The 26,858-nt window shown below is 46.4% G+C and overlaps 2 protein-coding genes and 1 long non-coding RNA gene across 17 annotated transcripts in view; 2 read left to right on the forward strand and 1 right to left on the reverse strand.

The window, feature by feature from the left end:
• The window catches only part of ppip5k1a (diphosphoinositol pentakisphosphate kinase 1a), a 33,859-nt gene extending 28,484 nt beyond the window's left edge, over positions 1-5,375 (forward strand). For 3 of the 14 annotated variants that reach the window (XM_013265159.3, XM_013265163.3, XM_013265167.3), the window contains 3 exons: positions 2,460-2,597; positions 2,699-2,812; positions 3,835-5,375. In XM_013265159.3, coding sequence (XP_013120613.1) covers positions 2,460-2,597; positions 2,699-2,812; positions 3,835-4,460 — 878 coding nt within the window. In that variant the 3' untranslated portion in view covers positions 4,461-5,375. Of the gene's footprint in view, positions 1-253; positions 314-955; positions 1,136-2,459; positions 2,598-2,698; positions 2,813-3,834 lie in introns of all 14 variants that reach the window. The other 11 variants (XM_013265153.3, XM_013265156.3, XM_013265157.3 and 8 more) reach the window with 6 other exon arrangements.
• A 435-nt stretch (positions 5,376-5,810) lies between these two features.
• Positions 5,811-11,864, forward strand: LOC102080149 (retrovirus-related Pol polyprotein from type-1 retrotransposable element R1). Its single transcript, XR_003219447.1, has 3 exons — positions 5,811-6,964; positions 11,168-11,267; positions 11,409-11,864. It is a non-coding gene; the product is annotated as a retrovirus-related Pol polyprotein from type-1 retrotransposable element R1 (long non-coding RNA).
• A 1,455-nt stretch (positions 11,865-13,319) lies between these two features.
• The window catches only part of map1aa (microtubule-associated protein 1Aa), a 46,596-nt gene continuing 33,057 nt past the window's right edge, over positions 13,320-26,858 (reverse strand). For both annotated transcript variants that reach the window (XM_005461637.4, XM_005461638.4), the window contains 4 exons: positions 26,624-26,764; positions 19,612-26,527; positions 19,298-19,524; positions 13,320-16,199 (listed from right to left, as the gene is read on the reverse strand). In XM_005461637.4, the coding sequence (XP_005461694.3) occupies positions 16,044-16,199; positions 19,298-19,524; positions 19,612-26,527; positions 26,624-26,764 (7,440 nt within the window). In that variant the 3' untranslated portion in view covers positions 13,320-16,043. The remainder of the gene's footprint in view (positions 16,200-19,297; positions 19,525-19,611; positions 26,528-26,623; positions 26,765-26,858) is intronic.

The following is a 26,858-nucleotide window of genomic DNA, read 5'->3' on the forward strand; positions in this document are numbered from 1 at the left end:
GTTTAATAGACCTGTAGTTGGGATTTATATGGATTTCTCATCTGGGTTGAGCGGTTTCTTTCGTCTTGCTCGTGTAACTAGTGCGATGGCTGAAGGAGTTGTTGCTTTGGTGGCAGGTTTCCCTGAACATCACACACACGAAGACTCTGGATCTATTTAAACGTTTAAAATCGCCCACTTTCTTGCAGACACTGACAAATCCTAAATGAGTTTCTCCTGGTGTTGTTCACATACAGTATGTCATTCACCACAGGAACACAAGATGACACCTCCACCGTTGCAGTGGCCCCATCACCCTGGTGCACTGCGGCAGGTACGAGCACCCCGCACTCCCCCTGCCCCGCGTTGGCGTTTTTGTGTTGCAGAGTAACCGAGCGGCGTAGCCGGGTGGCCCTGATGTGGACAGTAGACGTAGCATTTAACAGCTCCTGGCGTCTTTCTTTGGAGAGGTGGTGTCAGACTTAGGCTCTGCGCTTCCTGTTAACGTCCTGCGTCACTCTTGCTCCTTCGCGGGTTCTCGTGGTTCCTGTTACCACAGCTGTTTTAAGGCTGAGATGCTGCAAAGGAGCAACATGATGTGTGTTTGTGTGTTTTTGCTTTGTTTTTCCTTTTTTTACATTTTTTTTCTCTTGCTTTAAGCTTTACTAAAATGCTTGACGATCTGCCGCTTCTTTCTTTTTCCCGACCTTTGGCTGTGTGGCAGCCAGGAGACGCTGCTGGCTGCTGCTTGTCATTTTAGAGTTACCCCCCCCATACACACATCTTTCCTCTACCTCTGTTCCACCCGTCTCCCGCCGACCTCTTATTTCTCCTCTCATCTGTGTCGTACTTCAGTGCTTCTCTCTGCCCCTTCCTTGCTTAAAACCTCTCGTTTCATGTCTTTTGTACTGCTCCCACTCCCCTCCCTTCTCCGACCACTGCTCTGTCCTTTCTCGCTCTCCCTCTTCTTCTTTAGAGCCCCTGGAGGAGCACCACGTGGCCCAGTTGTTGAGGCGTTTCTCCACCGACCTCAGCCTGGGCTGCCACCTCTCTCTGGACCGGGCACTGGCCCACCACCTCCACCAGTGCTCCTACCACCTCCGCCTCTTCCGAAACTGGCTCATCTCCGGCCACGATCCCCTAGAGTACCTCCACGGTCAGCCCCTGGCCCCGCCCTCCATACCCCAGCCTCACGCTCTGTTACAGCCACAGCTCGCGGTTTAGTTGGGACTGTGCTTGTTCTGTGGTTGACTCTCATGCTTTGCCTCTTGATGTTTCTGCATGCTTGCCTGTTTCTGTGGTTATGCAGATTGCAAGCTGGAGTCGTGTGAGCTGTCGGGGGTTTTGTGGGGGGCATCATTGTTTTGCAGCTACTGTCCTTCCTCTCTGAGGTGGTTGCTGCCTCTCAGGTTTTGATTGCCTTTTTCTTTAGCATAATATCACATTTTTTCCAATTTAGCTGTAACTACAAGTCAAAAGTAGGGTTTCATGTTAATAACAGTTAGTGCTGTGATTGCAATAAGCCAGCCCGCCCTCCTCCCAGTAAGTTGTGTAGTCTCAGCGTCAGCTCGTGGACCTGTGGTCACTGTCCTCTCATTGGTCAGTCACCAGATTTACTTTAATAAGCAGCAACACTGTTAGACTTTCCCACGGGTGAGTTGACGGCGCAGCCTGTGCAGCACCCTCTTTGTACTGCACTGTCTGTTCAGGTGTCCATGTGCCATCACAACACACGACCACCGGCACACGTGTGCGTTTGGGGTCAGCTTCTCTGTTGGGGTTCGTGGGAATGCCAGTTGCCCTTCCACCTGACCTTAACCAGCATGTGATTCCTGCTTGTTTGCTGTACTGTGGCGTACACTCACCACCCCCTCCCCCCCAGCCCGTGCAGCTGAGCGCAGTACGAACACCCTCTGTGGAGGTTGTAGAAGGCCGAGGCAGGCTGCAGTTTGATGCTTTGTGATTGTGAACGGCTCTGGTGAAATGCGGCTTGGTTGTGAACTAACAGCGGATGAAGCGCCTTGGATGACGAGTCGGGGCTGAGCTGCGGTCTGGACGGCTTTGACTGCTAACGTGCTGCTGTTGCAGCTGTGTAACAGGACTGAGCAGAAGGGCTGACGTTGTGTATTTTTTTGCGACCTGCTTGCTTTTGCAAATCCAGCGAGACGTCTGAGATACGTAGACTCGTTCCATTTTTGATATGGTGTCATGTTGTCTTGGCGTCCAGCATGGTTTTTTGCAACTTGCCTGGGTCGAAATGAACCACGGAGGCTGGCGGGAGTCCACATGGGGTTAGAGCCTGTTCTGAAGCAGGAGCAGGATTTCAGAGCACTTTTTTTTTTTTAGGTGTAGTGATGGGTGGCGTTGGGGGCAGCGGTGTTGGGTGTCAGCTGAAGTGGTTCTGCCTGCTCTTCTTCTGACTCCCTGGGCCGACTCGGGGCTGATGGGCCTGCGGGCCTCCTATCTCTCTTCTGCCGCAGGCTTTGAAGGATGCTCCATGGTGCCCTCCATCTATCCTCTGGAGACGCTGCACAACTCGCTGTCTCTGAAACAGGTTAGCGAGTTCCTCACGAGCGTGTGCCAGAACGCGGGGGATCCACACACTAGGACCACCAGAGGTGAGAGACACAAACCGACACACTCCTGTTTGTATTTATAGACATCGTAGCCACACCTGACTATGCTCAGCCTGACCTGCGATCCCTCCGTCTCTTTGTAGCTCTGTCAGCCATGTTTGGCGCACACAGCCAGCCATCAGTAGACTCGTACATCCCTCAAAGAGTCCTCTCTTCCTCCATCTCGCTCAGATCTCGTTCTGACAGACCTCCTTGGTGTGAGTATCGCAGCACATCCTCCATCTCTCAGGATCTGACATTTCTAGGTTTCTCTGCTGTGTCACTTCCAGATGTTTGTGGATTATTTATGGAAGCCTGTTTCAAACTAAGCTCACAGTTTAGGCTGTGATTTGTATTTATGTATTTTTGTCATAAATAAAGACTGCAGAAACCAGTGAACCGACCAGAGACCCACCCATGTGGGTTTTTCAGGGGCGATACACTTGGATTCAAATAAAACTTTAATCATTTGTGATGCATGTGAACAGCAAGGAGGAAATAGACTATTTAAAACTGTAGAAATTGGTTGTATCAGTAATAACGATATTTATATATTCAGCAATGAGTCTGACAGGAACAACAGATAAAAATGAGCATCTTTCTAAGTCTGCCCCTTTTACACAATGAACCTGTGTTCATGTTGCATCTAATTTTCTTTTGTCTTCTTATAGTTTAACTGTTTCTTTGTTTTTTTACCACTCTCATGGCCTTATCAAAAAACATATATTAAATGATTATTATGACAATTGTGGTTTACCTGCAGTTGTTTTGGCTACTGCCTAACTTAGCCATTAGCATAATCTTACCCGTTTGCTGTTTAATTTTATTTATACAGCACCAAATCACAACAACAGTCACCTCAAGGTGCTTTATATTGTAAGCTAGACCCTACAATAATACATACAGAGAAAAACCCAACAATCATATGACCCCCTATGAGCAAGCACTTTGGCGACAGTGGGAAGGAAAAACTCCCTTTTAACAGGAAGAAACCTCTGGCAGAACCAGGCTCAGGGAGGGGCGGGGCCATCTGCTGCGACCGGTTGGGGTGAGAGAAGGAAGACAGGATAAAGACATGCTGTGGAAGAGAGACAGAGATGGTAGCATAGCCTTAGCAACTGTAATCTGTAAACTGCTAAATACAAACCACAGCAGTCACCCAGGCTGATGAGGGGTGATCCCTAGAACCAGTGTGCACAGTCTTCCTCTGCAGATCAAACCCTCTCTTCTGTCCCTGCAGACAGCAGCGGTCCATCCAGTACCGTATCCAGCGCTGGGCCCTCCTCTCCCACCACGGCTGACACCTCCCCGAGGTTCAGCTTCAGCGATAAGATCTCCCTGACTCCTCAGAGCAGCGAGGAAACCCACTCATCTCAAAACCTTTCTGCTCAGCTTGCACCTGCGGTTGCCTCACCAGCCCACGAATCAACCGACTCTGCTGTTCCAAACCTCACCGAAGTCCCTTTGACTCCAAATAACTCACCAGAAGATGATCCGGAGCCGTGTGCAGTCACCGACCAGAAGCCCGACAACCCTGCGCCGCTGCTGGAAGTGGAAGAGGGGCCTTCGTTAGCTGCCGATCCCTCAGATCCCACCAGCCTCAGGCCTCCATGCTCGGCTTTAGCTGAACTCTCTCTGGGTCGGATGGAGGGTTACTGCCTCCCGGGCTCCCTGCCTGTGCTGCTGGAGCTGAGAGAGAGCAGCAGTGAGGCAGGCTCCAGCTCCCAGACACCCCAGTCCCCAGAGGGGCCTGACGAATTCTTTGACACCCATGAGTCCATGGAGTTGTGGACAGACAGTCCAGAAAGCCTCCCACATCAAGAGACGCCCCTGGAGGCTGGACGCACTAACACGGGCGAGCCGTAGAGCAACACTGGGGCAACTGCTGTGGTTCTAGCATTCATCATTAATATGAACAGCGTAGTATTGTACTGAGCTACAACTATCCAGGCCTTCCCTTTTCTCTCTTGTGACTCTGATGAGTGATCTCGGGCAGCTCTGTGTTGGAGAATCAGATGACAGAGCTCACATGCTGTTCATCGCCTGCTCGGTCCTCTGGTTCAGTCCATCCACGTGTGAAGATGGGACAGCTTGGGAGAAGGTCAAGCTAAACAGAAAAGCTTTTTGTTACTGTCACCTGTACGCTGTTATAAATGCCTTTCTTTGAATGATTGTAGACACGCGGTGGGGATGAGTCTTAAATGTGCTATTAGGCTCAAAGCTTGAGCTAAATGAGGCTGAAAAGCTGCAGAAAATTGTCCAAGATGATTTTCTTTTTTCCTTGATTTATTGTGACCATAAAGTTACTGATTAATGGAGCTTTAAACTGTGTTACGTGTGCTGGATGTATATCTACTTTCACAGTACCAGCTTTCAGGGCATGTTGATGTGGCTAATGATCGTTAGCGAGCTTTCTGTTTGTTCCTCAGTACAGGAACTGAAAGATCAAACGCAGACTCTGAAAAATACAATCAGCAAATCTTCTGCTTTTCGTCAGTCTGCAGCGTCCCTCCGGTGCCAGGCGTCCGTGGCACTGCATGTTTGATTTTTAAAGAAGCTGAAGCTGAGTGGAAGTGTTCAGTCTCCGGGTCAAACCGTGTGTGCACTGCTTACTGCCAAAGTCCTCAAGCCTCATTACAGAGTTAATATAATCAGTAGGAAATGATAGAGGAAATATTTATTTTGAAACGGCATCTAAAAACAAAAGTCTGTATTTTTAATACCCACACATCAGATATGGAATTGTACCACAGCTAATGTGTATATTTGTGTTTTTGTAAAGTCACGACGTGATGCAGCAAGGATCCGAAAGCTAATCTTTTATGTCATCACTGAACAAACGGGAGGGGCATTTTACATTCGGTGTGCTTTTTAATGTGGCGACCAGTTATGTAGCAGCCGTGTGCGTGGAGGCAGGCACACGCGCTTGATTCAGGTAGTCGAGGACGCTGACGTGCAATTCCGCGTTCAGTCAGTCTGGTTTCATGTTACATCACAAAGTACTGCAGGTGAAAACCATGACTGTGAGTTTGGGAAACTCTGACCTGTCTGTGTGTGCAGAATAAAAAACCTGACACCAGTGTGGCCCTGCTGTCTTCTTGAGATCATGTTTTTTGTGCACAATGGGTTCATTTATGTGTCCTTCTGACTTACTTATAGCCTGCAGGTTCTATCCCTCAGATATAAGACTGACAGGCAGTTGTGACCCTCCCTGGGGGGCCTGCAGGGAGGGTCCTTTGTCTAAAGGACGTCATCTTTGGTTTCTGCAGCTTCCATTTCACTCCACACAGTCGCATTGAAGCTGAAGTTTCATGTAGCCAAACTGTTGGGAGCAAAAGAGAATTAAATCTCCAAAGTAACGAGTAACAACCATCTTTAAATACTAATTTATCTGGATCACTCAGGAACGAGCTGTCCCAGCCTGGCACTGGGGCCAGTGTTCCCAGAAGTTTATTCGCCATGGTCGCTGATGGGTTCCCAGAGCAATAAACTACTGAAGCAACATGAAGCTGTCGGCGTGTTGCTGAACAGAATGTGGTTGTGTGGATCATTGATGCAAACGGGGGACGAAGGCCGCATGCTCCGATCCAACAGAGGAGCTGCTGCAGCTCAAACTCCAAAAAGAGTCTAATGCTGGTTCTGGTAAAAAGGTGTAATAGCGGGTCTCGCCACTGGCGATATGAGCGCCTACAAAGTGGCCTCATACGGCGCGCGGTGAGAGATGCCAAACGCCGGTACCGGGAGCGCGTGGAGTCTCGCTTCCACCAGGGCGACACACGGAGTATGTGGCACGGACTACAAAGCCAGGGACACTGCGCCGATCAACGCCGACTCTGCATTCACCAACGAGCTGAACCAGTTCTACGCCCGTTTTGAGGTTAGCCAGGCAGCTAATGCCATCTACCGCCTGACTACCGAGGACAGTGACGTCATCAGCGAGAGACCGGTGATCAGCATTGCGGAGCATGACGTCCGAGCGGCACTGAGGAGAGTGAACACAAGGAAAGCGGCGGGGCCAGACGGCATCACCGGCCGTCTGCTGCGCTGCTGTGCTGACCAGCTAGCAGGTGTGTTCACGTCCATCTTCAACGAGTCCCTGGCGAAGTCTGTGGTCCCCACATGCTTCAAAAGATCCACCATCATCCCGGTGCCCAAGAACAGCAAACCCTCATCCCTGAACGATTACCGGCCAGTTGCACTGACCTCAGTAGTAATGAAGGTGTTTGAGAGGCTGCTGAAGAACATCATCTCCTCCTCCATCCCAGACACCACAGATCCGCTCCAGTTCGCCTCCCGACCCAACAGATCCACTGAGGACGCCATCGCCCACGTCCTGCACACCACCCTCAGCCACATGGACAAGAAACAGGGTAACTATGTGAGACTGCTGTTTGTTGATTACAGTTCAGCATTTAACACAAGAATAATAATAATAATAATGGATTGCATTTATATAGCGCTTTTCGAGACCCTCAAAGCGCTTTACAATTCCACTACTCATTCACTCTCACATTCACACACTGGTGGAGGCAGCTACAGTTGTAGCCACAACTGCTCTGGGGCAGGCTGACAGAAGCGAGGCTGCCATATCGCGCCAAACGGCCAACTCTTGAGCCACGATCGCCCCAATAGTGCCCAGCAGACTGTTCACAAAGCTGAGGGATCTGGGACTCAACAGCCGTCTGTGTGCGTGGGTGTTGGACTTCCTCACTGGCAGAACTCAGGTGGTGAGGGTGGGTAGATGCGTCTCTAACAGCATCACCATCAACACAGGAGCACCACAGGGGTGTGTCCTCTCGCCACTGCTCTACTCCCTCTACACTTCAGACTGTGTGGCCACCCACGGCTCCAACACCATTGTGAAGTTTGTTGACGACACAGTGGTGTTGGGCGCCATCTCCAACAACGATGAGGCGGCCTACATGGATGAAGTGAAGAGTCTAGCATCACGGTGCCAGGATAACCATCTCCAGCTGAACGTCGGCAAGACCAAGGAGCTGGTGGTGGACTTCAGAAGGAGTCAGCACAGAGACTACAAGCCCATTATCATCAATGGAGCTCCAGTGGAGAGGGTGCAGTCCTTTAAGTATCTCGGTGTCCACATCTCCTCAGACCTGACATGATCTGCCCACATTCAGGTCCAGACCAAAAAGGCTAGGCAGCGCCTGTACCACCTACGACAACTGAGGAAGTTCAGGGTCTCTCCAAAGATCCTCAGGACTTTTATACAGGCGCTGTGGAGAGCATCCTCACACAGAACATCACATCCTGGTTTGGGAACAGCTGTGTTAAAGACCAAAAAGCTCTTCAGAGAGTGATCCGTACAGCAGAACACTGCTGCAGGATTGCTCTTCCCCCGCTTCAGGACATCTACGCCAGGAGATGCCGGACTAGATACTGAAGTGATACTGAAGGACCTGTCCCATCCTGGCAACAAACTGTTCGAGCTTCTGCAATCTGGCAGAAGGTTCCGCATCATCTGGGCAAGGACAGAGACACTCAAGAGGAGCTTCTATCCCCAAGCCATCTGGGCCCTAAACTAGAGCTGGGCGATATGACCCAAAATTCATATCTCAATATTTTCTTAAAGCCATAAAGTAAGAACAAAAAGAGAGTTCTTAGTCAAAGCTGTGTCCCAGATGTCACACAGGCACTTTTATTAACATACAGCATAGATGTACATGAAAAAAAACTACTCAAAAATAAATTATGATCATTTTATTAAATAATGATGCTCTATAAATAAAACTGTTGTTTTGTGCATAACAAAGAGCTCACAATTGTGCAGTCAAAATGTAAACTAACAGACGCTGAGCATAATAACAAAGACAGATTTCACAGCTGCTCTGTTCCCAACTTCTACTGCGTGACTGACAGCCTGGAGTTTGAAATCCGCTTCGTAACCATGTCTCTGAACAGGAGCCATTTATGGTCCTTATACACACACAATACGGTAATATTACGTTGAAGCACAGTACGTATCACTCCGCGAGGCTCCTCGGTAGCCGTAATGCTCCGACAATCCATCAAGCGGTGCAGCTCCGTAGCTTAGCAAAGTCGGACTAAAACATTTTTTGACAGATTGCTGAGCGCTGTGTATCACATAAAATCGGTTCGCGGTCATCAAGCACAACCAGAATTCATACAAAAGGCGCGCAGTCAACTTTTGAGAGAATGAAAGGATTTCAGGCCGTGCATGGCGTTAGCGTGGCTAGCTCGTTAGCGTGGTTAGCTCGTTAGCGTGGTTAGCTCGTTAACACGTTGACGCCGTCCAGCCCCACGCACGGGGCGATGCGCAGTAACTCATTAACGGAGATTTGCCGTGTCCATCTTGTCGCTGCCTGCAGGTGAAGCGATGGGGGAGGAGGGGGAGTTGTGTTCAGTGAAGGAGAGGCGAGGTCGAGTAACGTTGCGTAAAGACAAAAGTGGACGAAAGAGAGGCAAACTTGCGGCTCCGCAACTATAATTAGAACGTAACATAGACTATATCGATATAAAGGATATTGTCACATCTTATATCTCGTATAAAAATATATCGATATTTTTTAAAAACTCGATATATCGCCCAGCTCTACCCTAAACCAATTCTTATTTAATTCACTTTACGTACAGAATTCACCTGCTTGCTGCATACATGCTACTACTGCACATTCACCTAATGTATATATTATATATAATGTGCCCCCCCCCCCCTTTTTTTTTTACCTTGAGTAAATGCCTGTTAATTTAAATTGACTTGAGACAGCCGGGGTGGCTCAGCCCCGCAGCGACCATAAACTGGATACGTAAGAAGATGCTTTCAATCTACTGCCAAGCCGTTATTCAAGGTGTTCAAGTTGATGTCAGGACTTGCAGGTTGTTCCACTCTAAACACAATTTTGTTTTCTTTATGATGCTGGCTCTGTGCATGGAGCACGTTGTAAATAAAAATAAAAAGTGGGGGAAGGTTCAGAGGCTCCAGCGCTCTCCAGGACTCTGAGTCTCTTCCTGAGAATAAATGAGCTCTGAAGTGTTCACTAAGTAAATGTGTCAAAGGTCAATGTGTCCTGACACCTGGAGTTACCGTTCTCACAGTGTATGTTGTCACCGTGACGGTCAGTGGTGTGATGAGCTGGAGAACAGAAGAAATGCAGAGGAACGTAGGCGATGGGGATATTTTATGAATGGAAAAATTTCATCTGCACCATTTCCAGGTGTTTGATGAACACAATCAGGTAAAGAGTAGCACATTTCTGTATAAATGTTCCCAAAAGCTTCTTCTGTTTTCACGAATGCAAAGATATCTCAGTCACCAAGTTCTGTTAATGTCCAGGGTTGCGATGTTCAGGTGATGTGTTAGAAAGTCCATGAAGTGAGGTGTATTTAAAGTCAGTGTCGTGTTGCTGCCATTGTCTTTAGATTTTTCCTTTGGATTTCTGTTGAGAGTATTTTTAGCCCAATGAGCTTGGAAAGAAAAGCGTCTGGACTTCTTTAAGTTGCTTGAAGATGTTTCACCTCTCATCCGAGAAGAAGCTTCAAGCAATCTCCAAAAGTTGAATCTGTTCATCTGGACGTAGCGTTTTGTGGGAGAAACGTTTCGTCACTCATCCAAGTGACTCCCACAAAACGCTACGTCCAGATGAACAGATTCAACTTTTGGAGATTTACTTTCCTGGATGATTGAGAATGCATCAAGAAGCTTCAAGCAACTTAAAGAAGTCCAAGCTCCTTAGACTACGATGACCTGGATGACTGAGAACCTTCACTGACTGTAGAAAGATGTTTTCTGCTCTTATTGGTTCAGCCCATCAGTCTTTGTCAAGTTCTTGCACCTCCGTCCTGGAAAGGACCCGATACTTTTGAACATTAGATTTTCCTGAAGTCCTAGAATATAGTTCCTCATGTATCCACCTGCCTGCCTGTAACTGTTGTGCCTATCTATCCTCTAGCAGAGCCAGGACCAAAGCTAAGTGACTATATTTGGATGAGAAGGTGAAGCTATTAGCTCGGCACCCTGTTCAGTCAAACCAAAGCATTAAAAAGAAAAATCACCCAGTGTGAACTTGAAGGAGTGCTTCTGTATCAGCTGTTTTTATATACGTCAACTTACCTTCTGACGCTCATCACCATGCAAGGCCTGAACCATTAGTGATTTATGAGTGAGCGGTGGGTCCAAAATATAAGTCTAACGGAGAAAGTGTTAAAGCTAGACATTTTAATACGTCAACGCTGAAGTGGCCAAAACTGTAGTTTACTCTGTGCTGCTTGAGGTTGGCTCCAAACAAAAGTCAGTCTATGTGAAATGGTAGTTAAAGTCTTACAGCCCAGTACAGGAGCAGTTCAGGCTTTAATGATAGTTACTGGTGTCCCAGTTGGAGTCTACTGGGCTTCATCCACTACTTCAAGTCATTAAACTGGACCTTTTTCGGGTTTTTGGATTATCTGACTAATACTATGACTTGCTGTGTGGTACAGACTTTTGTGTGAGTATAATTTGTCTGTTACTTAGTATTAATTAGTCTATATGTATCTGCTGCACCTCTGCAGTTTAGTAATGCAGCTTTGCTAACTAACTCCACACTTTCATCTGTAAGGTAACTTCTGCCTCCAAAAAGAAAGATGTGGACAAAATCCTGAAGCTTCCAAAACAAATGGGAACATCATGCTGTCTGTGGATTCACTGACCTTTGACAGGTAATATATGACGGTTTACAGTTAACAGGCTTAGAGTAACCAGCTGTTGAAGGCACAAATCTGCTTCAGAAGAGTACGTGGTTATTTCCAGCTCTGATGCAAAGGGAAATATCCACGTCTATTGTTCCCTCTATTCTCCAGCCTGATGCTGTGACCCAGTGAGTGATGTCATTACTGCATCCATTCATCAGCTTCTCACAGCGAGGATTGTCCTCCAGCTTCCAGGCTGCTCCTTCCCCTAAGGCAGTATCAACTTCAGAAAGACTCCACGGTCTGGGAATCATCCCATATCTGTTTGCTTTGTTTTGTTTGATAAATGGCTCATATCACCAGTGGAGGGCCTCGGCACTCCAATCCAGAATATTTTAGGGCTTTTAAACTCTTTTTGAAAAAAGGTTTATCAAGCAGAACAAAGCCCAGATTGTTCCAGTGTCTGGACCTCAGTGTGGATTCAGCTCCTGTGGATTCATCTTGACACTCTAAGGCAGGGGTGTCAACTCCAGGCCTTGGGGGCCGGTGTCCTGCAAGTTTTAGATAACACCCTGGGTCAACACACCTGAATATCAATGATTAGTTCATTACCAGGCTTCTGGAGAACTGCAAGACATGGGGCGTTTATCAATATGCGTACTTGTGCGTACTTGCGTTCTCGTGTACTCGTGATACGTCATCAGTCGGAGACCAAGTACTGTTCCAATTCAAAGTACGCATCAAGCCGAGAACGCGAAAAAGTCCCGGATGTGTTCTCGCTCCGCCCGTTTTATCGAGCATGCATCGGTGTGGACTTGGGACAGCTATATATCCCAGAATGCATTTCGTCCAAAACTCAACAGCGGACTCCCGGCACATCGCTTTCAACCCCCCCCCCGCTCGTGGACTTCTCACTACTCAGGTTACAGAAACCCCAGCAGCTGTCTATAGTATTGAGTGTCCACTAGAATAGAAATAAAAGCGTTCTAACATCTCACCTGCTTGTTTTTATTAAGGTATGTACACGTATGTACATGTACACTATTTTTATTAATAGAGGTTTCACTACTGAGGTTAAAAATGATATATAAGTCACTTAGATCACTTCTAAATGTTAATGTTTGGTTTATTTCAGTGTTTTATTTGTTCCTGAGTAAACCGGTTTGGCTGTGATTAAAGTTAAGCTTCATCACATGTTACTCACAGTTAAATTAAGAGGGGACGGCAGTAAAACCTCCGGACCTGTGACATCATCACGTACGCAGGTGTTCCAATTGTACATATCGCGAGTCCGTGCTCGCGTTCTCGGCGGGTACGTACTCACCGAGAACGCGAGTACGTACTCGCGTACTTGGGCATTGATAAACGGCCATGTTGAGGAGGTCATTTATCCATTTAAATCAGCTGTGTTGGCTCAAGGACACATCTAAAACCTGCAGGACACCAGCCCCCGAGGCCTGGAGTTCAACACCTGTGCTCTAAGGCCATGAGGAAGGAAAACTGGTCTATGAGTGGTTCCCAAACTGTCTTAACCATTCATCACTTATAAAGGCATATAAAAGTGTAAAGGCTTAATATAATAAAGGCAAAATATACTTAATAGTATTTTTACCCCTCTGCGGTAAGAGGCTGATGGGGTACTGTGACCCGCCAGGGGGTCAACATAGACACCCAAGTTTTTGAATTTGGTAGCTGAAGAATGAAGTGAGGTTGGCGTTTCACCCCATCGATGTAACTCCTGAAAGTTCAAATCTGTGACCTCAAGGTGAGAGGTCAAGTTTTCTAAAAGTCTTCAATTCAGTTTTAATTATATAGCGCCAAATCACAAAGAAAACCTCAACAATCATATCACCACTTATGAGCAAGACCTTTGGTGACAGTGGGAAGGATAAACTCTCTTTTAACAGGAAGAAACCTGCAGCAGATCCAGGCTCAGGGAGGGGCGGGAGAAAAGACCCACTGCGGAAGAGAGCCAGTGATCAATAATTACTCATGATTAGATGTAGAGTGGTGTACAAACACATGTGAGTGAATGAAAAAGAAACACCCAGCAGACACAAAATGACAAGACGACACATTTTCTTTCGGTAAATGATATTTTTATTGATCTTCACCACACTTTTCCCTTTCAACAATAAATCACTTTTCTATTTGACCTGTTTACGCGTTTAAAGAGAGATAAAGAGAATATTGCACTTAAAACAAGAGATGGAAGTAAAACCATGAAGCAGAAAAGGAGGGAGGAAACGATCACGAGGCTTTCTTTACAGCACAGTGCCTCCTCAGTACCGGGCAGCTTAGCTTCTTAACCAGCATCATTTAAAATAGCATCTCTATGATAAGTCAGGTTTGTTTTCAGCTATTACGATACAGGAGAACTCAGAAGGTAGGTACACATGCACGTACAAGCAGGGCTCACTGGAAACCAACAGTCTTTATGATTTATGAGTCGTTCCACTGCAGATAAGTATGAATGCCACAGATACGGACTTTTTTTAACTTTTGGTTTTTTGCACGTGAAAATAGAGCAGTTAGCTGTGTGTGTGTGTTAAGATTTGACTGAGAGAAATGTGAGTAACAGGAAATCCACTATAGATAAAAATGTAGTGACTTGAGTGAACCGAGTCCCTCGTGTCTGGCAGTCTGAGTGGTTTGCTTATATGTGAGTAGTGCGTGATTACAATATTCCTTTACCGCAGGAATGTCAGTGTCACTGAATGACCCGGCAGCGCAGAGAGTTAACTGGAAAGTTTACCCTAGCCAGCTGTAGGCTAAATATAATTATATATACAATTATATATAATCCTCGACTCCATATCTTTGTCGCTTCTGTAAGTTGTTTGTTGACAGAATGGCAGTCAGACTGTGTCCTGTCATTCAAAGAAAGACACCGGTGAGTTTAGCCTGCACACAGCTGATGTGATGTATTTCAGGCTACGGTGAGGCCGATCTGGCGAGTGTGACTCGGGTGTACTGTACGAAGCGCAGCAAAAACCAAGGCAACCCGGATATCGAAGTCCTCCACGGAGAACGTAAAGGTAATCTGCATCTTCACATTCAAAGCAAATATGAGCTGCTGACGCCAGCATCTATTTGTGCACGCGTCTGTCCTACACGCGTCGCTAGCTGAGCCCAGGAGGCATAGAGGGGAAAATCTGCGTTTTCGTTGCGGATCATAAAGTAGCAACCCCGGTGAGGCCTGTTGGTCCTTACATCTGTTTGATTGTTGGTTTAGTTCCTGGTTAAAATCTATTAAATTGCTCCAAAAAGTATCAAAATATAGAAATCATTATTGATAATACTCGACCAAATCACATCTACGTCTAATATTAAGGTAATGAAGTGCTATCCAAACACGACCACCAAGCTATGGCCGGAAACAATTTAATACAAAATAAAATGCAACAAGTTTATTGTGGCTAAATTCAACAAAAAATAAAGAAATTGCACGATCTATGATGGCGAATTAAAGAAACAAGTCCAGTTGAAGTCTTGCACACTCCTTTGTGCTTCTTTGAGTGGCAGCTGAAATACTGATTGGGTGCTTTGAAAGGTGCCGTTTTACCCTCACTATGTACAACAGAAAACATCAGAGGAGCCAGCGATGTCTCGCACACAGGCGTGCCTAACATTTCTACCATCACTTTGTCTTCCCTTCCAGCACAGCAGGACAGAAAGGCACATGTGGGCGACCGTCAACCAGGCGAACGCGCAATCTCTCCTCTCAGCCACATGTTCCTATCGTTGTAATGGAATACATTCTTTAACGCAACCTTTGTATTGACACAGCAACAGGTATGAGATTACTCTACTCTAATGAGTGCTATTTTCTGTATGTAAAGATATAAACATGTAAATACCAAAGATCAGATGACTCTTTTTAAACTACATCATGACCTCCACCTACAGCTCTCTACGTGACCTCTGTGAAGATATGTTGACTGGAAATACACCAAAGACTACAGAAACAAATGGACACAACTGATTTCTCAAATTCACCGTAGGAAAAACAGTCACTGAGAAACTGTAACAAGTGGTTTTCACTTTGAGAGGACTTAAGAAATAGCACAAGTCACTACGAGACAGATTATCTTTGAGTATGAGCGTCCCTATAGCTACAGCAAATATACTGAAAAGACCAAGTGGACCTCTGGGTTTCTGTTTCTCTACGTCAGCGGGAGCCCCGAAGAGACGGAAATAGAAACGCAGAGGAAATTCATCACAAACTCTGTTGTGTGGTGGTTTACACACTGCCTTCCTAACAGGAAGGAAGGGAATCAAACGTAAACAAAAATGCCAAATGAACAAATGTGGAGCTAGCGTCTGTGGCGACCCGCCCGTGAATACCGGAGCAGCTGAAAATATCGTAGATCTTCTCCGATACGATAAACTTGATTTGTTTGACTTGCTTGTTGTTGGCTTTAATTGTGCTTCAATTAGAACCTTGCTAGTATTGTTTTGACAATACAAAGGGGCAAAAATCACTGTATTATATAAAATAAGGAAAAAATCCGGTTAAGGGACAGAAAATAAAACTCTTCCCTTCACACGACTAAGTATTAAGATTGCAGTGAACAATTAAAAAAACGACTCTGTTATACAAATGGTAGCCACAAAAACCTTATAAATAAATAAAAATCTAGAAAACACGGACAGTTACCCAGATCTGTTTCACACAAAGGGACTCAAATACAAGTAACTGGGGCAGACAGACGTTTGCATATCGGGCTATAGAGAAGAGTAAATAAAAACTGATGTACACTGGGGAGGCCAGTAGGAGAGGAGAGAGGAGACAAAGGCTGGATCTTAAAACTCGATCTTGCAAGCTGGGAAAGACTCATCCTGCATGACAACGGTGCTGCTGGAGGCCAGGACCATGATGTTGAGCTCCTGCTGCCTCTCGTGCGTCTGCTGGTACCATTCACGGGTCACCTCAGTGTCGTGGGTGGGGATGAGGGTGACCTGAGAGGGAAACCCAAAGGAAAGTGCGGAGGTGTAGTCAACAGAACTGAGAGTACCTAGAAGATTTTAAAACTTGGTACACTTTGAAGGATTTTGTTTTTGCTTCGATGTGGTGAGTGCGGCCTAGTTTTAGCAGTAATTGCTATAATGTGAAGTTGCGGTCAAAAGTTCGTAAACACTTATCGTAAGCATTAATGTTGTGGTAATTTGGGACTTCTTTGAACTGTTCTTTTTCAAGTGTGGAGAGATTGTGCAGCACGCATCTGCAATGACATTAACAAACAGGAGTTGGGTGGATGTTTGATTGGTCCTCTTGGAGAAGATTGGGTCTGTGCCAACAAACTAACTTATTTAAGGCTACGTCCACACTAACACGTTTTGGTTTGAAAACGCATCTTTTTCTCTCCGTTTTGGTGTTCCGTCCACACTGAGACGCTGTGTTTGGTCAAGGAAAACAGAGCTTTTTGAAAACGCTCTCCAAAGTGGATACGTTTGAAAAAGGCGTTTTCGCGTCACAGTGTGGACAGCGAAAAGGGAGGCTTTCAAAAACGATGACACATTTCAGTCATATGATGCAGTCATGTGACCAATTAAACTAAGATGGCAGACGGTATCGTACAGCAGTTGTTTTGTTTGCTCTCAAGCCCTATTAAAGATTAATATCGGCTTGTACATGTTCCAGATAAAACTCGGCAATTTTCCATGACATTTTGCCGCGACGTTTCAAAGAGCCAGAAAGTGAACAAACGTCAGACAGAAAAGACGCAGGTCAATCATCTTACTTTTCACGCATGCGCAGCACAGCAACGTAGCGTTTTCAGTGCAAGGTTATTATCGTTAACGAAAACTAACCAAATAACGAAAACTAGAAGTGAAAAAACATTTTCGTTAACGGAAATAAAAATAAAAACGAAAAAAGGAAAACTAACTAAAACTGTAATGAGTGTTCACAAAACTAACTAAAATTAACTGAATTTATAGCAAAAATGTGTTTAGTTTTCGTTGATGTGTGTGCGTCATACAATAGTCAAGGGTGAAAAAGAAGTTTAGTTTCCAGGTTTTTTTCTTGCTGTGTCTCATTATGCCAGCAGGTGGCAGTACATTAGTCGAGTCGTCTGTGTCGCTGCTCCGTCCACGCGCAGAATCATGTCAGGAAAAGTCTGGAGAAAGCACCAGAGTCCAATTTGGGATTACTTTGAATATGACTGTGTTTTAGATAAAGCAAGTGTCTTGTAGTGGAACGAGACAAATTATGAGGGACATTTCTAAAGGGAAAAAAATCCCACAAACCTTAAAGTGCACTTGAAAAGCTCACACAAGAAGGCTAAGCTAGCTTACCTTGAGAAGGTAAGGGAGCACACTCAACCCTCATCCCCAGAAACAGAAGCTAACACCAGGCAAGGCAGCGTGATGCATCCCGGGACAACAGGACTGGGATATCTACATAACTGTGTGAGTCAATTGCCTTAACACCCGGTGCTGCAAGAGTTAATAGTCTCATTGGGGCCAAGATATACATTTTATAGTTGCCTGGTATCAACGGTTGTTCATCTGCCTTTATTTATTTATTTAAAGAACCCATAGGTGGGAATGTGAGTTGTCTGTCTCTGTGTGTTAGCCCTGCGACAGACAGACGACCTGTCCAGGGTGCAGGGTATGGTAGCTGGAATAGCAACATACCCAAGGATAAGCAGAAGAGCATGACTGATATGATGAAACTGGGATTTTGTTACACTTTATTATTGCAAACACAACTAAAACTATAACTGAAACTAATCAAAACTAAACTGAAACTAAGGATTTTCAAAAAAATTAAAACTAAACTAAACTAGCAAACAATTGGTAAAAACTAATTAAAACTAATATAAAATTGAAAATCCGAAGTCAAAACGAAATAAAAATAAAAACTAATGAAAATTGCAAAACTATTAAAACCCTGTTTCAGTGTTGATGAAAACGATTGAAAACGAAAGTGTGGACGCGGAGCGTTTTTAGACGAAACCGCAGTTTTCCAATTTATCCAGATTAGTGTCGACATAGCCTAAATGTTCTCTACCAGGTCTGCCAGGACGACTAATCAAATATTCAGTCAGGATTATGCCCTGAGCTTGCTGATGTCTACCAAAACCATTGAGTTAAGAAGGAACTTGCTGAGAAGTAACCAAATATTAGTGTGAGTGTATATGTACTTTTAACCATCCGCTAACCCAGTTATTCTTCTTTAAATGTATTAAAGATTATTAAAGACGTACTGCTGCACCATTATTCAAACCTGGAAAGACAACAGTTCAAAGAAATCAATAAAAGCTTGTAATTACCATGAAGTTCATGCCAAGTTTTGACACTCATATAGCTCAGTGATGTCACTTGAGCTGGCAAATGTAATTGTTTTAACCTATCTATGAAGCTAGCAGCTGTAGTAGTATTCAGTTGTCCTAACAGACCTCATGTAAAACATGGCCAAAGCCACCGGAGTCGAGCGTTTTGGTTTGGAAGGACAAAGAGGTAAATGACTCTGATGTCTGATCGTTCATGTTACCCGACAGGAAGTGAATGCAACCGCTGAACAGCAGGATCACAGAGAGTATGCTGGCTATCTAGTTTTCAGCCTAGTGCAGATTGTTGTTGTCTCCAGTCACCTCTTTGGCTCCGACAGCAATCAGGAATTGTTAAACTTCTGTAGACATCAAACAGGTTTCTGGCAGACAAGAATACTGGCTGGTGTCCAACTTAAGGAAATTTGGGCTTAGTGGAAAACCAAAGCATCACCAGCTGCACACTTCAGTACGTAGCTCAAGTAAGAGTGTTTAGTAAATGGCACCACAAACCTTTGAGATTTAAAAGTGAAAATTATTGTGTTTATATTTTTTTATCAAGTCGATAACCCCAATAATAACCTTAACCTAGCTCTACATGCTGGAGATCAGGAAAAAAAGAAGTTTCTTCTGCCTGTCAATTAGAAAGATTATATTCTTTGTTCCCTAATTGCCAGAACTTGATAGAGAACAATGTATTAAAAACTAACCCTAGTTTAGAGTCAGGGTTGGGGTCATCAGCTATGACTTAAATCGATGGGTTAAAACACATGTAAATAATACCTGTAGGTTTGATCCCCACTGAGCTTTGCCGTCCAACAGTGCATCAAGGACTCCTCGGCTCGGTTCGCCGCTCGCTGCATCGTTGCCACTCACCACATAGTATGCGGAGCGAATGCGTTTGAAAAACTCTTGGTCCACATTCTTGGCACTGCAGTGGTTGGGAATGTAAGTCAGATCCACATAAATGGGTTGGCCAGGAGCAGCCACAGAGCCTGACTTCTGAGAACCTGTGTGGGAGAAGAAGGCCAAACCGTTGTTCCCTTTTGTGTTGTGTAAAGTGTTAGGATGTTATGTTTTCAATGACATTTGCTCACCTGAACTGCTTTTGACACCATTAGTCAGCCCTTTGCCAGGGTTGTAGCTTGACCTGGACAGGTCGTCATCTTTGGAGCCCTGTCCATCTGAAAGACGAGACATCCGCGAGCTCTTGTCGGCCTCCTTCTTTTTCAGCGAAGCACTACGAGGAGACTGCGTCTGTTTGACAGGCATAGGAGACCGCTTGCGCCTAGCTGGTGATCCTGATTTGGTTTTGCCTGCAGTCTTCTTTAAGCTCTTAGTTTTTGGCTCTTTCTTCAGGGAGCCGTTGTCTAAAGAGTCGGGATCCACCATGCAAACGTCTGGCCGTGGGGGGTGTGGGGAAGGATCCATGAGGGGAGCAGGAGGAGGATCGTGGTTCCTTCTGGAGGTAAAGTGGTGGCTGCCTCCTCCTAGGGCAGCTTTATCGACTGGCATGTAGTCAGCATCCTCATCTGAGTCCATGTTGCCTTCACCAGTAGCTGAAGGGTATTCTTCAGTGCCCGGGGGTGCATCAGAATCTGACTGGGAGGCCAGAGACTCGCTGACCGAGGTGGGTGGAGTGTCCTCTGTGGCCAAGCCTAATCCTGCTGACATCCCGCCAGTTTGGTGCAGAGAACTGCTGTCCCTGCTGTGGGATTGGTTTTGATGGGCGTGCTTGTGAGCCCTTCTCTTGACTGAGAGGTCGTGCTCGTCACCCTCCTGCGACTGATCACTTCTGCGGCCTTGCTCCTCATCGTCCTCGTCGCTGGAGAGTTGCCGCATGCAGGGGTTGATGAAGGAAGGTGAGAGGTCTTCTTTGCGTTGCCTGTACTCAGAAGATGAATATCCTGGAGAGGAGCGGCTGGTATAAGAGGAGGTGGCTCCTATGGGTGCATCCCGATCGCTGTCGTCATCGTCATCCTCGTCGTCATGCCCTCCCCGGCTGCACTCCTCCCCGTAGAACGGTGAACGGAACGGCTGATCAGTTGAGGAGAGTGAGAGCGGGCGGGCAGGATGCTCTGGCTCCATCTCGCACTCCTCTTCAAACTCATCATCGTGGCGGTAATGAGGGGGGGAGTCTCCTGGCACCATTCCCATCTGGGATTTTGGGATTTCCCACTCATAGGAGCTCCTTACATAACCTGCCGCTCCCTCATGTGACACCAGCTTGGCTGAGCCTAAAGCTGCACCAGTTACTGCTGCTGCAGGTGGGAGCATGGAACTCGTGCTGACCTCCGTGGGCCCGTTCACTGTGTCTGGCTTGCTGGTCTGAAGCGTTGAGGGAGTGTAGGAGCCAAGAACATCTGGAAGCACATCTCCTGGCTTTTCAGCGATGGGTGGAGCAACAGGCTTGTCAGAAAATAAAAGGCTACTAGCCAGGCCACTAGAAGGAGACCTCCTTGTCATCTCACGCATATACGCTTCCTCGTCCTCTTCTTCGCTGCTTTCGGTCTCCTCAAAGTAATGTTTGCCTTCTATGTCTGGCCGAGGCGAGGACGTGATGCCAAACAGAGCAGCACTAGCTGCCTCCTTGTCCTTGGAGAAATCTGAAAGTTGAGAGAATGGCAACGCTGCTGTGGCCCCAAATCCAACAGCTGTGTCCAGCTGGGACCCTTCAGACCACTCAGGCTTAGAGAAACACTCGGGCTGAGAGACTTTATCTGTTAGTCCACCTAATGAACCTAATGAAGTCGTGTGCTCCTTCTTGTCATCAGTAAGGGTACTGGACGAGAGGGAGGGGAAGGATTTAACCTCTTCAAAAGGACTGAAAGGTGAGAAGCGGGCCAAACCGGAGGTAGTCTCAGCTGTGCTCGTAGCCGTAATTTCTTTCTCAGTCACTTCTAAATAGTCATCTTTTGCGACAGCAGAGCTGGAGAATGGAGAATCCGTAACGGGTGAGTGTTCATCTTTGAAGGAGGAGTACTCAAAGAGAGGTTCGGCTGAGGCAGGTGTCTCCAACTCCTCTCCGAACTGACGGCTGGTGGACAGAGACCCCGAGGTGGAGGAGGAGTAGCTGTACGCCGAAGAGGAGGAGAACCCAGGGGCAGCGGTGGTTGTGGTGTACTGGAAGCTTGTGTCCAGCGATCTCTTACTTAGAAGATCTGGTGTCTTTTTTTTCTCAAAATCAGAATCGGCTCTGTCGTTCTGGTAATAGTTGCCGTCTGTTGATTTCAAGGTGAAGTTGTCTCTTGCTTTGTCTGAGCTTTGACTGGACACAAATGACTCCTTCTCGTCACTTCCGCTGCTGTATTCAAATCCCGATGAGTAGCTAGAGAAACCTGCAGCTCCTAAATCCAGTGGTTTTCCACTTACCGATGATGAGTCGGTCTTGGCTTTATCTTCGACCGTTGTGAGGGAGCTAGAGCTGCTTTCTGTAATAACCGGCTTCCCCTGACCGCTGTAACCATATCCAGCCATAGAAACCATGAACTCAGGCTTGTCTTGGCCAAGCGTTTCACTGACTGGACTTTTCACTTCCTTTTCAGATTTCTCTTTGGCACCTTTCTCCATATCAGAATCAACAGCACCTTCATCCTCTTCCTCCTCCTCTTCATCATCTACCTCTTCTTCGTCGTCATCAACAATATCATCATCATAGTCCTCCTCGTCTCTTGCCGTTAGCTTTCGCATATCAATCTCCAAGCACGCACCTTTCTCGTTGTAGGCCGAGGCAGCTAGCTTGTCTACACCCAACGCTGAGGCCTCAGTGCTATCAGTCGGGACTCTGACGTCTTTTTCTGATGACAAAGAAGTGGTCCATGCCTCGGGTCTGTCAGCCACTGAAGGGAATCGACTACTTTCACTGTGTTCGAATGTCTCCTTTTCTTTCACCTCTTTCTCAAATTGAGCCGTAGCTGGAGTGCTCTTGGAGTCTAGCCACGATGAGGACTCTTTTCCATAAGAAACAGCAAATCCCTCGTTTTCTGACATCTTATCCCTGACTGTGAAGGGCGGCTCATGTTTCAGCAGATCCACGCTGTCCTTTGCTACGTCTTTCTCCACTTTAAGGACCTCTAAGGACTCCTGGCGAAATGAGTCAGAGTCAATTGAGCTTGTCTTGCTGTCGTAAATGTCACTATAAGAGAACGTTTTGCCGTGCACATAGGGAGTGTCTTGTCTTACATACGAGGCCTTTACTTTACCCTCCTTCTCGGGAAACTCATACAGATTGAACTGAACACTTTTCTCAGGCTCTTTAATAATGATGTCTGTTTTTTCTGCGCTGTCTTTTGTAATGTCAGCTTCGGCACGATCACTCAAAACGGGCTGAGACCCTACCCTAACTGGAAAGTCATCATCTTTTTCATCTTTGTCCGAATACGTCACGTGAGGTTTGGGTTTCTCCTCTGTGCTAAAGGCCACATTCGTTTTGCCTGAGCTCACAACTTCCTTTTGAGTTCCTGCAGATTTTGCTTCAAAGCTAAAGTCATCATCCAAGAAGCAACCCTCTTTGGCCTCCATAAGCTTTGCCTTAACTGTAGGCTGTAGATCCTTTTTGGCATAATAATCGTCATCATCATCGTCATCAGATTCTTCAGATGCTTCAAACATGGTCTTGTCACCTGACACACCAATGAAGGAGGTATTGTCTGAGATGGTGACTGATTTCTCTGTTTTCTGGATGTCAGCTTTCGTGCTGGTCACTGCCTCGTCTCTGTCTTCTGTCCTAAAGGGCTTCTCCTCTGTCGGAGAGTAGCCGCTGCTGGTAGGCACAGACTGTGTGGGTGATGCAAGTTTCATGGTGCTATCGTCCGGACTGAGGCATCTTTCCTCACTCTCCTGCCTGGAGTGGGACTCTAGCCCTGGGGAGAATGATGAAGGAGGGGGTGATACAGGCTTTATTTCAACACCAGTCTTAAATCCCTCTGCAGTGAAGAGGTTTTCTTTGATAGACTGTGAGGGTGAGTACTGTGTAGTGGAGAATGGAGAAGGAGAAAAAGTGGACGAGGGCGATTTCTCCTTCTCCTGGAGCATCATAGAGGCTGCATGTTCGTAGCCCTCTTGAAGTTTACCAAGAGGGATGTCAACGTTTGGGGTCTGGTCTTCATCCTCGTCCTCATCATCATCTTCTTCATCCTGGACTGATGGGACATTCCCCTCACCCTCAATCTCAGGGATGTGGGGCTGGTACTCATCAGAGGAAGGAGACTTAAAACACTTGTCATCCTCTAGAGAGGAGGTGGGTGAGATGGTTCCTGCTGAGTGGAGATAGTCCTTCCCTTGGGCAGCCTCTGCACGTGAGGGGATGCTGTTGATGGTATCCAGCATGAGAGAGTTCCGCCCAGCCTCCTCAGTCTGGGGCGCTGTCACGGAGGCAACGGACTGGTCTTCAGCTACAGATGTGGCAAAGGATGACAGTTTGTCATATTCTGTGATGGATGTGGCTGAGGAGATGTGCTCCTCTTCAGCAAGAGGAGCAGCAATGATGGTGGGGTAAGGCGCAAGCTCTGGTTCGGGACCTCCCATAAAGGCTTTGGGTTTGACATCGGCAACGTCAGATATAGCGGAGCTCTTCAGCTCCTTTATACCATGCATCGAATCAAAGGTGCCGGGAACGTCAGGAACAGAGATGTCATAAGAGCCCACATCATAGCGCAGCTGTGGAATCCTGTCCTCGGTATCCTCGTGGATCTCCTCATCAGAGATGGTCTGTTCAGTCTCAGAGTATCCGGGTATGGTTTCATCTTGGATAAAAGAGAACTGCTCTGAGGCAGAGGCTGTTATTGCCTGTGCAGTTGGTAAAGGTTTTTGCTCCGATGGCTTGGTGTCCCACTCCTTTGCTTTTTCCTTTTTCACCTCCTCGGTTTTATACTTCAGGACCTCATCGTCTTCTGTCCCTTCAAGTTCAGCTTTCTCGATTACATCGCCCTCTTCCTCTGAGCTCTCGCTCTTCTTCAATCTATCTTTTACATCATCTTTTATGGAGTATTTATCATATTTTTCCATTTTCTCCTCTTCGTACTTTTTATTGGAACCATCATTGCCGTCGTTCTTCTTTTGAGTAGCTGCCACCACCTGTTCTTCCTGTTTGACTGGAGATTTGGGTGAAGCAGACTTTGTCTCAGTGGTTGAGGCTGTGACCTTTTCCTCAGGGAAAACTAAGGAAGAAACTTTAGCGTCAGAGAGCACTGTTAGCTCAGGCATGACATCGTTCTGGATTAGTTCTGTCTTGTGTTTGGACAGCTCTTCTTGTTTCAATGCCTCAAAGTCCTCAGTGAGGTCTTCGGGTGAGGACACAATGGACCTGTCAGCCAGAGCTGCTGCCTCAACCTCTTCAGGCACATTCTTTGAAACTGGTTTTTTCTCATTCGCTTCCTCCTTCACTGCTTTATTTTTGTCGCTTTTAGGTTTAGTCTGAGTCTTGGCCTTGTGCAAAGTTTTCCTCACCTCAGGGGTTAAAGGTTTCAGGTCTGGTTTTGTGATTTTTCTCAGTTCAGGTTTACTTGGATCTTTCTTTTTGTCCTCCTTGGCTTTGCTTTCTTTCTTCTCCTCCTTTCGTATGTTCTCGTCTTTCTTTACCTCGCGTTTCTCTTTCTTCATTTCTTTTTTCTCTTTGTCTTTTTTCTCATCCATCTTTGATGCTTTCTCTTGCTTGGCAGCTTTCTCCTTTGATATTTTCTTTTTTTCCGTCTTCTTAACTCCAGGGGCTACTTCACTGTTTTTCTGTTGCTTGGTGGCTTTTAGACTTTCACTTTTGGGTTTCTTCTCTTCCTTCTTTTCAGCCTTATTTTCTTTGCCGGTATCGCTCTTTGACTCTTCCTCCGGTCCACTGGCTTCTTTCTTAGTTGTTTTCAAATGTGGTTTGGGCGAAGATTTCAGACTCTCTTTGCTATCAGTTCTTGATCTTATTTTGGTTTGTTTTATGATGGGAGGTGGTGCGCCGGATGATATGTCTTTTTGTGTAGCCACTGGGTATCGCAGAAAGTCCAGGTGCTTTAGTTTCTCTAGGCCTTCAAATATTTTATTCTGTGGTGCATTTCCTGGGAAAAGCACACGGACTATCTTTTCTGTCGGACGATGAGGAATCCACACGATGAGAGCTGTGACTGACGTTAAATAGGGGACCGATATTTCTCCTTCTTTTCCGTTCGGCATCATGATCCCTGTCTTGGCCTTGCTGTTTCCGGCCCATTTCTGCATTAGAAACTGCATCTCTTTGCTTTCTTTTACAGGGTTTAGAACATACATGTCTAACTTTCCCACACCAAGCTTGTGGAACAGTGTGATAGGTTCAGTCGTGTTGCTTACTACCCTATGAAGAGGCTCTGGTGTGATGCCAAGCTTGTTGAGGTACTGCAGTGTCAGAGATGCTTCCTCAATGCTTCGCTTTACCTTAAGGGTGGACTCGGGCATCCGCAGCTTCTCCGGGACATTGAAAAACACAATCCCGAGCTCGGGGGAAATAAGGTTCTTCATCCAGTCACCGCTGCTGCTGGAGCCAGAGTCTTGGTTCCTCTCTTCCTCCTGCTCAGCAATCTTTCGCTGGAACAGCCCATTGATGCCAGGGAGGTTATCTGCGCCAATATGGGTAAGCAGGACAGAGTCGATCCTGTCCAGGTGCCGAACCAGCTTCCAGAAGCAGGACTTCCGCTCAGACCCACCATCCACCAGGATGTTGAATCCATTGACGGCAAACAGAGCAGAGTCTCCCCTGCCTCCAGGGAAGATGTAGCAGCAGGGCTTGGACAGCTTCAGAAACCCACCGGAGGTTGGGGGCTCCAGAAGGTCAAAGGGTGACGGCACATCCACTGTCTCTGCAACATACTCTGTAAACTCTGTGACTCCGTCCATGTTGGGGAGGTGGGGTTCGGGGTTCAGGCGGTATTCCAGAAGATTTAGGAGTGACTGCTGCTCCTGGCTTTGGCCCAGGGAGCTCCAGCCCCCTTCTCCCTGACAGGAAACGGTAAGCTTCAACGGTTGCTCAGAAGAGGCCCTGGACAGGACTTCAGTCACCTTCAATCAAACACAGGAAGAGGGAAACATGACCCAAAATCATTTTTATAGTTCCACGTTGACCTATACACACATACACTGAAATAAAGTATTCACTTCAGGGTTGGCGATGATGTCGGAGAAATGTTGCCAGGTGAAGGCTCCACTTTGCAGTTGGATGTCACCGCCTTGCTCAGAGCTCTGGCCGCTCAGGATCAGCAACTTATTTGCAGCAGAGTCGGTGATCAGTGAGCGAGTCTAGGCAGAGGATAGTAATACAACTTTAACAACAACTGATATATTTAGAATACTATATCATCAATAATCTACCAGAAATACATACAAAATAGTC

The sequence above is a fragment of the Oreochromis niloticus genome, linkage group LG1 (assembly GCF_001858045.2).
Source record: "Oreochromis niloticus isolate F11D_XX linkage group LG1, O_niloticus_UMD_NMBU, whole genome shotgun sequence".
Classification (NCBI taxonomy): Eukaryota; Metazoa; Chordata; class Actinopteri; order Cichliformes; family Cichlidae; genus Oreochromis; species Oreochromis niloticus.